Source organism: Salmo trutta, chromosome 1 (assembly GCF_901001165.1).
Source record: "Salmo trutta chromosome 1, fSalTru1.1, whole genome shotgun sequence".
NCBI lineage: Eukaryota > Metazoa > Chordata > Actinopteri > Salmoniformes > Salmonidae > Salmo > Salmo trutta.
The window spans coordinates 33,185,212-33,198,415 of NC_042957.1; the positions used below are offsets into that span (position 1 = coordinate 33,185,212).

At 44.4% G+C, this 13,204-nt stretch overlaps 1 protein-coding gene across 1 annotated transcript in view; it reads left to right on the forward strand.

Moving 5' to 3' along the window:
- Positions 1 to 2,830: 2,830 nt before the first annotated feature.
- LOC115194363 (gamma-aminobutyric acid type A receptor subunit rho2) overlaps positions 2,831 to 13,204 on the forward strand; it is a 48,627-nt gene continuing 38,253 nt past the window's right edge. Inside the window, exon 1 of the mRNA XM_029754013.1 lies at positions 2,831 to 3,182. Within this exon, the coding sequence (XP_029609873.1) occupies positions 3,064 to 3,182 (119 nt within the window). The 5' untranslated portion in view covers positions 2,831 to 3,063. The remainder of the gene's footprint in view (positions 3,183 to 13,204) is intronic.

Sequence of the window (13,204 nt, forward strand, 5' to 3'; positions counted from 1 at the left end):
TTTTTCTTTGTGTCGGTCTTATTTCTTTCTGTGTCATGACGGATGGCTGAAAGTAACACTTAGTTATCCATCTCCGCACAAACCATGAAGTAATCTGGAGAGCGTTGAAACACATGTACACATAAAGGATCAGATTTCATCCTCCAGTAAGTTTTCTCTAAAATATGTACGGTGCATTCGGAGAGCATTCAGACCTTGACTTTTGACATTTTTTTACGTTTCAGCCTTATTCTAAAATGTATTAAATAGTTTTTTTCCTCATTGATCTACACACAATACCACATAATGACAAAGCAAAAACAGGTTTTTAGAAATGATTGCAAATTTACTTAAATGACACGTTTATATAAGTATTCAGACCCTTTACTCAGTACTTTGTTGAAGCACCTTCGGCAGCGATTTAAAGCTTCAAGTCTTGGGTTTGACGCTTCAAGCTTGGCACACCTGTATTAGGGGAGTTTCTCCCATTTTTTGCAGATCTTCTCAAGCTCTGTCAGGTTGGATGGGGAGTGTCGCTGCACAGCTATTTTCAAATCAAACTTTGTCACATGCGCCAAATACAACGAGTGTAGACCTTACCGTGAAATGCTTACTTACAACAGTGGAGTGCAAGAAGAGTTAAGAAAATATTTACCAAATAAACTAAAGTAAGAAAAAGAAAAAGGAACACAATAACGAGGCTATATACAGGGGGTACCGGTACCGAGTCAGTGTGCGGGGGTACAGGTCAGAGGTGATTTGTACATGTAGGTAGGGGTGAAGTGACTATGAAGCTGTTAAGCAGCCTTTTGGTCCTAGACTTGGTGCTCCGGTACCGCTTGCTGTGCGGTAGCAGAGAAAGTCTATGACTGGAGTCTCTGACAATCTTATGGGCTTTCCTCTGACACCGCCTATTATATAGGTCCTGGATTCCAGGAAGCTTAGCCCCAGTGATGTACTGGGCCGTACGTACTACCCTCTGTAGCGCCTTAGGGTCAGATACCGAGCAGTTGCCATACCAGGCCGGTGATTCAACCGGTCAGGATGCTCTCAATGGTGCAGCAGTATAACTTTTTGTGGATCTGAGGACCCATGCCAAATCTTTTCAGTCTCCTGAGGGTGAAAAGGTTTTGTCGTGCCTTCTTCACGACTGTCTTGGTGTGTTTGGACCATGATAGACCGTTGGTTATTTTAGACACCAAGGAACTTGAAACTCTCGTCGGGATGGTGCCATTTTCAGGTCTCTCCAGAGATGTTCAATCGGGTTCAAGTCCGGGCTCTGGCTGGGCCACTTAAGGACATTCAGAGACTTGTCCTGCGTTGTCTTGGCTGCTTGCTTAGGGTCGTTGTCCTGTTGGAAGGTGAACCTTCGCCCCAGTCTGATGTACTGTGCGCTCTGGAGGACGATTTCATCAAAGGTTCTCTACTTTGCTCTGTTCATCTTTCTCTCAGCCTGACTAGTATCCCAGTCCCTGCCACTGAAAAACATCCCCACAGCATGATGCTGCCACCACCATGCTTCACCGTAGGGATGATGTTAGGTTTCCTCCAGATGTGACGCTTGGCATTCAGGCCAAAGAGTTTAATCTTGGTTTCATCAAACCAGAGAATGTTGTTTCTCATGGTCTGAGAATCCTTTAGGTGCCTTTTGGTAAATTCCAAGCGGGCTGTCCTGCTTTTTACTGAGAAATGGCTTCTGTCTGGCCACTCTACCATAAAGGCCTGATTGGTGGTGCTGCACAGATGGTTGTCCTTCTGGTACTTTCTCCTATCTCCACAGAGGAACTCTGGAGCTCTGTCAGGGTGACCATCGGGTTCTTGGTTACCTCCCTGACCAAGGCCCTTCTCCCCCGATTACATTTACATTTACATTTTACACTTTAGTCATTTAGCAGACGCTCTTATCCAGAGCGACTTACAGTAGTGAATGCATACATTTCATTTCATACATTTTTTTTCTGTTTGGCCAGGCGGCCAGCTCTAGGAAGAGTCTTGTTGGTTCCAAAATTCTTCCATTTAAGAATGATGGAGGACACTGTGTTCTTGGGGACCTTCAATACTGCAGAAATGTTTTGGTACCCTTCCCCAGATCTGTGCCTCTACACCATCCTGTCTCTGAGCTCTACGGACAATTCCTTCAACCTCATGGCTTGGTTTTTGCTCTGACATTTACTGTCAACTGCAGGACCTTATATAGACGGGTGTGTGCCTGTCCAAATCATGTCCAATCAATGTAATGTAACACAGGTGGACTCCAATCAAGTTGTAGAAACATCTCAAGAGTGATCAATGGAAACAAGATGCAACTGAGCTCAGTTTTGAGTCTCAAAGGATCTGAATACTTATGTAATTAATGTATTTTTCAGGGGTTTTTGCAAACGTCTAAAAACCTGTTTTTGCTTGTCATTATGGGGTATTGTGTGTAGATTGATGAGGAAATCATTTAATTTAATCAATTTTAGAATAGGGCTGCAACAGCAACAAAATGTGGAAAAAGTGAAGGGGTCTGAATACTTTCCGAATGCACTGTATATTAGGATATGCACTTGCTGTTGATATGATACTTGATTCCAGGCCTGTTATATTATAGTTACATGCATAGTGCTTTCTGAGTTGTTACTGAGAGGTTTAATAAGAACAGGCGCCATATGTCTACGTTTTGGTTTTTCGGGAAGCACCAGACAACTGTGAGAATCCTTACATCAGTTGATCGAGGATTCCCTGTGTCATGTAAACGTCTTCCCACCGTGAAATGATTGCCAATCAACTTCACACTGACACCCTGGAATGTGGTCATGTCATTATACCGTAGCTAAACCAGAGCTGTCGCTGAAGCTGCGCGCGCGGTGCCTTGGTTTGGAGCGCATGGAAACCAACCACTGTAGACCGTGGACCAATCAGGGAGCAATAAGCGGGACAAGCCGCTTGGCCTCGTAAACGTATCAGTCGTTGTTACTTATTCAACCGGCAAACTGCCTCACTACAATGCTTGGGAACAAAATATGCTACAATGCTCAAACCATTGCGGACGTGGATTAAAGGGATCGCTTCACTCATTCGAAGACTTTTGAGTTTTCACACATAATGCCTTATATTAAGTTTTTGTTCTTACTTTTTTGCTTGATACTTATCGGGGAATGCCGAAAGCACAAAAGTAGGAAAAGGCGGTGGTCCGGGGCGGTGGAATCTTACAAGCATGGCGCGTAAGTACCTGGATCCTTACCCTTTTAGAGAGTCCATCCAAATGTGTTTCCTTCTTTCACTCTTTCATTTGCACTTTAAAACAACTGGAGGTCTTCATGCCATCCTCTTTCTTTGGTTAAATTCCACACTTGTGGAACCCTACGTTCCGTTTGATGTAGCCTAATACTGGGCTATTTATTCGACTACATTTTTTACATTGAAAATTATGTATGGCTCGTTTCAGTAATGTTAAACCCGTTCTAGTCGTTGACACGGAGACTGTATGTAAATATTAGCCTTCGTGGGGTGGTCTCGTCTCGAACACGCACGGTGCCCGTGCGTAAAGATGATCCAGAGCGCAGTGCGCATATGATGGAAGGATGCAATCAATGGATGGACCCTGCATGAGCAGAGATGTCATGAATCATCACTATCTGCAAGTGTCATCATCCATGCCATTCATCTGAACTTTGCATCATTATTCTGCATCATGCTTCACTGACGGTTGTGCCATTCTCCCCTTCAGATGACCAGTGATGTGTTCCGTCATTGTTAATAATCTTATCTGTGAAATGAGAGGCGATCCCACTGTGAGGCTGTTCAATGACACAAAGCTCTCAAATGCACTTGAAGTAGGCTACAGTAAGGGCAGAACATGGTTCATGTAATCTGCAAGATTTAACAGATTTAACAGTTCCATGGGGACAGTGGATTAATCGGGTTCTCAGGATCCCCAGCTGTATTACAAGTAGCTAACCAATTATGTTATTCTTGTATATTGAGTTATAACATGAGACATTTTTGTCCAGTAGACAGTTATAGGATTACAATTACAAATCAACCCCTATAGCATGAAGTGGCAGTCCCCAGGGGACAATGTGTGTTCCTTATTAGCCCTTGTGTAGTCTTAACATTCTGTATACTCCACTTGTCCAAATGGTAAAAAAATGACCCACCTTCACTAAACCCCTAAAATAAAGCAGCTTAATTGAATTTTAAACCCCAAATCTATTTTGCATGAAGAAACAACCTGTCATTCATCACAAACTTTGTGAATATCTGGGTTTTCCCTCTTCACAATGCAGAAAGACTACATTTAAATCAGTGGACATCACTCGTTTTTATTACAACACACCCTTCATAATTGTTTTCTTTGCTAAAGTAGAGGTGTATTATTATTATTATTAATATTATTATTATTATTGAAGGTACCGCATAGGTGTAAAAATTACTATTTTTAGCAATAGACAGCACTTATATAGCCTACGAAAGTAGCAGAAATGTGCAGAAAGTAGTTTTGAATGCATTTTATTGAAGGGAAACAATAAGTCTTCAACTTTTTTGGCAACATAGTGATACAGTGGGGGAAAAAAGTATTTGATCCCCTGCTGATTTGGTACGTTTGCCCACCGATAAAGAAAGGATCAGTCTATAATTTTAATGGTAGGTTTATTTGAACAGTGAGAGACAGAATAGCAACAAAAATATCCAGAAAAACGCATGTCAAAAATGTTATAAATTGATTTTGCATTTTAATGAGGGAAATAAGTATTTGACCCCCTCTCAATCAGAAAGATTTCTGGCTCCCAGGTGTCTTTTATACAGGTAACAAGCTGAGATTAGGAGCACACTCTTAAAGGGAGTGCTCCTAACCACAGCTTGTTACCTGTAAAAAAGACACATGTCCACAGAAGCAATCAATCAATCAGATTCCAAACTCTCCACCATGGCCAAGACCAAAGAGCTCTCCAAGGATGTCAGGGACAAGATTGTAGACCTACACAAGGCTGGAATGGGCTACAAGACCATCGCCAAGCAGCTTGGTGAGAAGGTGACAACATTTGGTGCAATTGTTCGCAAATGGAAGAAACACAAAAGAACTGTCAATATCCCTCGGCCTGGGGCTCCATGCAAGATCTCACCTCGTGGGGTTGCAATGATCATGAGAACGGTGAAGAATCAGCCCAGAACTACACGGGAGGATCTTGTCAATGATCTCAAGGCAGCTGGGACCATTGTCACCAAGAAAACAATTGGTAACACACTACGCCGTGAAGGACTGAAATCCTGCTCAAGAATACATATACATGCCCGTCTGAAGTTTGCCAATGAACATCTGAATGATTCAGAGGACAACTGGTAAAAGTGTTTTGGTTAGATGAGACCAAAATGGAGCTCTTTGGCATCAACTCAACTCGCCGTGTTTGGAGGAGGAGGAATGCTGCCTATGACCCCAAGAACACCATCTCCACCGTCAAACATGGAGGTGGAAACATTATGCTTTGGGGGTGTTTTTCTGCTAAGGGGACAGGACAACTTCACCGCATCATTTGACGGGGCCATGTACTGTCAAATCTTGGGTAAGAACCTCCTTCCCTCAGCCAGGGCATTGAAAATGGGTCGTGGATGGGTATTCCTGCATGACAATGACCCAAAACACACGGCCAAGGCAACAAAGGAGTAGTTCAAGAAGAAGCACATTAAGGTCCTGGAGTGGCCTAGCTAGTCTCCAGACCTTAATCCCATAGAAAATCTGTGGAGGGAGCTGAAGGGTCGAGTTGCCAAACGTCAGCCTCGAAACCTTAATGACTTGGAGAAGATTTGCAAAGAGGAGTGGGACAAAATCCCTCCTGAGATGTGTGCAAACCTGGTGGCCAACTACAAGAAACGTCTGACCTCTGTGATTGCCAACAAGGGTTTTGCCACCAAGTACTAAGTCATGTTTTGCAGAGGGGTCAAGTACTTATTTCCCTCATTAAAATGGAAATCATTTTATAACATTTTCGACATGCGTTTTTCTGGATGTTTTTGTTGTTATTCTGTCTCTCACTGTTCATATAAACCATTAAAAATTATAGACTGATCATTTCTTTGTCAGTGGGCAAACGTACAAAATCAGCAGGGGATCAAATACTTTTTTTCCCCCACTGTATATTCTTATATACTGTACAATGAGGAATTCAACTACAAAATACTAGACTTCTCCCATTGTCAAAAGTAGTTCTGCAGGAGGGGTGAAGTCAGGCGCAAGAGACTCTGGTACGTGAAACACGTTTAATGAAGAATGCAAGTCCAAAGAACCGAACTGACAAGGCAGGGTAAAAATAATTCCAAACAAGACAAACACAGTCTAGGAATGTAGCAGGACGCAGCCCAGCAACCCTAATGCCAAAAACGCGTAACGTATTCTAAGGACAAGAATAATAATCCCTCAACCTACAACAACAGACACGAAACAATCCCGCACAACCCCAAACACAAAACAGACAGACTAAATACCCCACTAATTACTAAACACAAAACAGGTGCTACCCTAACCAGACATTACCAAACGAAACAGAAAAGGAAATCGGTGGCAGCTAGTAGGCCGGCGACAACAACCTGTCACAACGCCACCTGTGGACGTTGTGACAGTACCCCCCCGACGCGCGGCTCCCGCAGTGCGCCGACGCCGGCCTTGAGGATGACCCGGAGGGCGAGGCGCAGGGCGATCCGGATGGAGGCTGTGGAACTCCCGCAACATTGCAGGATCCAAGATGTCCTCCACCGGTACCCAGCACCTCTCCTCCGGACCGTACCCCTCCCAGTCCACGAGGTACTGCAGGCCCCCTACCCGACGCCTGGAGTCCAAGATGAACCGGACTGTGTATGCCGGGACCCCCCCGATGTCCAGGGGGGGCGGAGGGACCTCCCGCACCTCAGCGTCCTGCAGTGGACCAGCTACCACCGGCCTGAGGAGAGACACATGAAACGATGGGTTAATGCGGTAATACGAAGGGAGCTGCAACCTGTAACCCACCTCGTTTATTCTCCTCAGGACTTTGAATGGGCTCACAAATCGCGGACCCAACTTCCAGCAGGGCAGGTGGAGGGGCAGGTTCCGCGTCGAGAGCCAGACCCTGTCCCCCGGAGTGAACACGGGGGCCTCACTGCGGCGGCGGTCAGCGCTCTCCTTGTGCCGTCCCACAGCCCGTTTAAGGGATTCCTGGATGGCACTCCAGGTCTCCTTAGAGCGCTGTACCCAGTCTTCCACCGCAGGAGCTTCAGTCTGGCTCTGATGCCAGGGCACCAGGACCGGCTGGTAACCCAACACCACCTGAAAGGGCGACAGGTTAGTGGAGGAGTGGCGCAGAGAGTTCTGCGCCAACTCGGCCCACGGTACAAACCTCGCCCACTCTCCCGGCAGGTCCTGGCAATAGGACCGCAGAAACCTGCCCACATCCTGGTTAATTCTCTCCACCTGCCCATTACTTTTGGGGTGAAAACCCGAGGTCAAACTGACAGAAACCCCCAGTCGCTCCATAAACGCCCTCCACACTCGGGACGTGAACTGGGGACCTCAATCAGAGACGATGTCCTCAGGCACCCCGTAGTGCCAGAAGACATGCGTAAATAGGGCCTCCGCGGTCTGTAGGGCCGTAGGAAGACCGGGCAAAGGGAGTAGACGGCAGGACTTAGAGAACCGATCCACAACGACCAGGATCGTGGTGTTCCCCTGAGACGGTGGGAGATCCGTGAGGAAATCCACCGACAGGTGGGACCATGGCCGCTGTGGAACGGGGAGGGGCTGTAATTTCCCTCTAGGCAGGTGTCTAGGCGCCTTACACTGGGTGCACACCGAACAGGAAGAGACATAGAGCCTCACGTCCTTCACCAAAGTGGGCCACCAGTACTTCCCTCTAAGACCCCACACTGTCCACTCAACCCCAGGATGACCCGAGGAGGGTAGCGTGTGCGCCCACCAGATCAGGCGATCGCGGACACTGAGTGGGACGTACTTCCGCCCTGCGGGACATTGAGGGGGAGTGGGTTCTGACCACAATGCCCGCTCGATGTCCGCATCCACCTCCCAGACCACCGGTGCCACCAGACAGGAGGCTGGCAGTATGGGAGTGGGGTCGATGGACCGCTCCTCGGCATCGTGGAGGCGAGACAGTGCGTCAGCCTTGATGTTCCGGGAACCTGGGATGTACGAGATAGTACACTGGAATCTCGTAAAAAACATAGTCCACCTGGCTTGGCGTGGGTTCAGTCTCCTCTGAATGGAACCAGTTGCTCATCCACTGTTACTTCAGGCCCAGGGTTGTAGAGGTATAGCATACGCTCCACCCACTTCTCCCAGACCTCTCTTATAGCCGCCAGTTTATCTCTCACACGTCTTGCAGGTCTTGACTCACGGTTATCAAAACATAACATTCTTGAGAAAGTGTGAAAGACTTTCAGTGGCATCGTGGCACGGAAAATTGCCCTTCCACTCTCTGAATCGCAGAGACTACATGTAGCCTCTCCTCGGGACCTATACACACCTAAGATTAAGATTAGCAGCCCTATGTAGGCACGCAGGTCAATCTCATCCATTCCTTTCCAGTTGTCTCCATATTTATGGAAACCCTCCAAATTTGTCATCTCCAGGATGATTTTTTCGATGGCTGGTGTGATGAACATGTAGAATGTTGAGGCGATGTCCTGGGCATGGGCATGTCTTGTGGGCCCTGGGGTCATCCTTATGACATTTTGTGCTGCCATCCTGCCCTGGTTGTCATATGGTGACAATGACCATGTTATTTTGCTGTTCTTTGACAAAAAGGTCTCTCTTTCAGCTTTGGGGATTTCTTCTTCATCTGAAGATGATGCGTCATGCTCTGGGTTGTATTATTACCCATCTTCTTCTTCAGATACCTCCTCATCTTCTAAATCATTGTTCTCTTGTTCCTCCTGGACATCTGAAACAATCTGATCTAAAGGTGCACTCATGGCTTCAGCAAAGAGAGAACTGGGGAGACTGTCATCTGTAGCACCTTTATAGCCTCTGACTGCATTCCCCATTAGTAAACAATGCTTTCAAGAAATGTTTATTTTGTGTGTTTTTTGTGTTTTATTTTGTGTGTGTGTGTGTGTGTGTCTTTGTGTCTTTGTGGTTTTTGTGGTTTGTAAATGATTTTATAACTGTCGGGTCAAAAATGACCCTAAGACAATCTTTGTACCCTGGTGGTGTACAGCTTTCATGGAAATATGAACAAAGGCGACGTTTAACTTTTTCTAATGTTGCGGTCACTCTAGGAAAAGTCATCAAATTTCAAGTTGAAAAAATATAATTTAAGGGGTTTTCTCTGCTGTTAAACATCGTGGCTGGTCATTTTTTACCCTGAAGACAATACAAGGGTTAATTGTGCAAAATCACAAACACCAAGTGTGCATACCTGGATACACTGCAAAGGCTGGCACGGTCTAATTGGTTGTCTGATGGCCTAATTTGCCTCCATTTACTCAATAATTGCAACCCCCTTTATTTTGAGAGAGCCTTGAACAGAGGCGGACTGGGACCAGAAATCGGCCCTGGCATTTCTAACACACCGGCCCATTCCTTTCCTTGACGCTCCCACACCGGTCCATTGTTTCACCCCGCGGCCCCAACACAGGCCCAATTATTTCCATGAGGCTCTCATTATTAGCCTAAACCAAATTTTGAGCTACAAACCCAAGTTAGATATGTCCTCTTGGGCTAAAAATATGACCAGCCCATTTGGCATTTGCTTGAAATGCCAGATGGCCAGTCCGCCCCTGCCCTTGAAACTGGCATAGGTGCAAAATGCCTAAGTAGATGGGGGTCTGTTCGGAACAGTCTTCCCTGTCTTCCCTTAACTTTATACCCACAGAACATATAATGTTTACAGAGTATGGAAACGAACTTCCACCCATGTTATCCTCAAACGACAAATGTATCATGTGGGTTAGATAAACTCACTTTGACAGCAAAGCATGTTTCTCTTGATTCTCTGAGGGCACACACACCCACACACATTGCAGTTATGCTCATGCAGACAAATGGCCCATAAACAGCAATGCTCAAGTCTCAATGCTGATAAAAACACCTGACACCACACCTTGAACATGACAGAAATAATGTTTTTTTAAGAATAGGGCCCGGTTTCCCAAAATCAAATCAAATCAAATTTATTTATATAGCCCTTCATACATCAGCTGATATCTCAAAATGCTGTACAGAAACCCAGCCTAAAACCCCAAACAGCAAGCAATGCATGTAAAAGAAGCACGGTGGCTAGGAAAAACTCCCTAGGAAAAACTCCCTAGAAAGGCCAAAACCTAGGAAGAAACCTAGAGAGGAACCAGGCTATGAGGGGTGGCCAGTCCTCTTCTGGCTGTGCCGGGTGGATATTATAACAGAACATGGTCAAGATGTTAAAATGTTCATAAATGACCAGCATGGTCAAATAATAATAATCATAGTAGTTGTCGAGGGTGCAACAAGCACGTCCGGTGAACAGGTCAGGGTTCCATAGCCGCAGGCAGAACAGTTGAAACTGGAGCAGCAGCACAGCCAGGTGGACTGGAGACAGCAAGGAGTCATCATGCCAGGTAGTCCTGAGGCATGGTCCTAGGGCTCAGGTCCTCCGAGAGAAAGAAAGAAAGAGAGAAAGAGAGAATTAGAGAGAGTATATTTAAATTCACACAGGACACCGGATAAGACAAGAGAAATACTTCAGATGTAACAGACTGACCCTAGCCCCCCGACACATAAACTACTGCAGCATAAATACTGGAGGCTGAGACAGGAGGGATCAGAAGACACTGTGGCCCCATCCGATGATACCCCCGGACAGGGCCAAACAGGCATCTTAAGGCTAAGTTCATCGTTAGAACCTTCGAAGGAGCATCGCTAAATCTCAGAGCTGTTTCTTAAAACCATCGTTATTAACGTTGTGTGCTTGAAAACGCTCGTAATCTAATGCCTGCCTCAGACTACTTGTAGAACAGCTAAGTACGTCATTAGATGCTTTTTTTGCCCTCCTATTAATGTGTGGATCATCCATTTTGTATGGTATGTTACGAATTACAATTCGTATGATATGTTACAATTTAGCGAAATGTACAACATTTCTAAACATGTGAAATGTTACAAATTCTAACATGTTGTGGCTAACATTAGCTAACACACTAAGTAGCAGCCTCGGATGAGATTTGAACAAACAACCTTTGGATTCCTAGACATTTGTGTTATATGCCTGCCCGTCTGTCCATCCATCCAGAGTCAGACTATCCAACCACCGTCTTCTTCTTTTTACCTTAGGTAACCTTATATCTTATGTAACCACACCAAACATAACATCATGCTAATTTGAGTGTCCCGGATTGAGGTTTACTATGTTACATCCAGTCTATGAGACCAGTTTGGAAAGACGCATCGCTTAAACACTAGTAAACTTAAATTCAATCACTATCAGGAAACCTGGCCCAGGAATGTTAACATAACTTCCATTGCTGTTTCATCCATTGCGCAACATCCATATCTTGGTTTCAGAATTCCTGCCAATTGATCATATTAAAAAAAAAAGTCACACTTGTGTTGTAAAGTCTGTGTTCTTACTCTTATTCATTCTGGGCTCGGTTTCCCGATAGATATGGAACCTATGACTGTGGAGTGGCAGGTAGCTTAGTGGTTAGATCTTTGGGCCAGTAACCGAAAGGTTGCCAGATTGAATCCTCGAACTGACAAGGTAAAAATCTGTCATTCTGCCCCTGAACAAGGCACTGTTCCTAGGCTGTCACTGTAAATAAGAATTTGTTCTTAATTGACTTGCCTAGTTAAATAAGGGTTTAAAAATTAAGTAATGATCCGTTGTAAAAGTAACGTCCGGAGATCACACCCTTCCCCAAAACACCAGGTAGTGCACTCATTACGAAGTGAAACTTAACGGTGTCGTTACAGGAGTTGTGTCCCATGCTGAAAATGATTCCAGAATATTGGCTGTTCCTCTTAAATGATTTCGGGCTATTCAGTAATTTTTTTTACACAATACACAAGTTTTCCCATCAAGTGAAATTTTTTTCTGTAGCCTATTATGTATTTAACAGTTTGTATAATATGTTTGCCATGTGCTATGCATAATAAGTGTTTTCTCATGCTATTTTGGAAGCAATGTTTAATTATGTAAATTATGCATTTCTTCAGTTTGTGTAAACTGAGCCAGAATGAATAAAGTCAGTCGTTCTTTCCACTATAGAAAATATAATTGTGACCTAAATGTAGGATATGATGATGTCAATGGTTTTCGTAATTGCTGAACAAATCATTGTAGCCTAATGGCAGGCATGAATTTACCTTGAATTAGGTCTACAGATGAAATAATTAACAATTAAAAGAATTAAACATGAAGTAGCACATTGCCATAGGCTACAGTGAAGCTGGAGCTTTTAGTTAATAGTAGCCTATAGGCCTAATATGCAAATATTGAAGCGGCTCAGGTGTAACCTAATAGGTAGGTCAACCTGGTCTCAGAACATTTTGTATTATTCTGTGCTAAATCCGAGGATGATATGTTATGTTTTGTATGGTATGTATTAATTTGTGGATGTCCATCACTCATTTTGTATGATATGTTACAAATTAGAATTAGTATTATATGTTAAGAATTAGCGAAAAGTACAATATGTTAGGAATTTTTTTTTTTAAATGAAATGTAGCTAGGTGGCTAAAGTTAGTTAGCTCGCTAACGTTAGCTAGGCTAGGGGTTAGGGTTAAGGTTAGGCAGTGCTTCATTTGAGCCGGATGGCACCTTTCCGTTTTGTACTGTTTTGTTCCGGAATCTATTTGGCCGGATCAGATACCTCACGTGGCATGAAAAATTATTTAGACTTTTTGCAATGTAAAAATTCGAACAAAAGCGCTCAAAGTTCATTTGAGTTGCCAATTTGTTAATTATCCAGCCCCCGCAAAAAAACAATGTGAAAAGTTGATTTTCAGCCCGGGCCTAATATTCTAAGAGTTGATTTGGTTTTGGCCGGCCTGGGCTTAATGTTTGCACAACATTGTAACCTATGTTTAAGACTAACGCATGGCTGTGTGAGAAGTGCGCCAATATATCTGTGTGTAAGATGGCGCCGGAGCAGAAGGCAGACATTTTACGTGCCCCCAACCTATTGTGTTTTTCTGTTCGTTTATCTGCATTGTTTGTAACTTATTTTTTTTACCATCTCTTATGACCGAAAATAACTCCTAGACATCAGGACCTCGATTACTCAC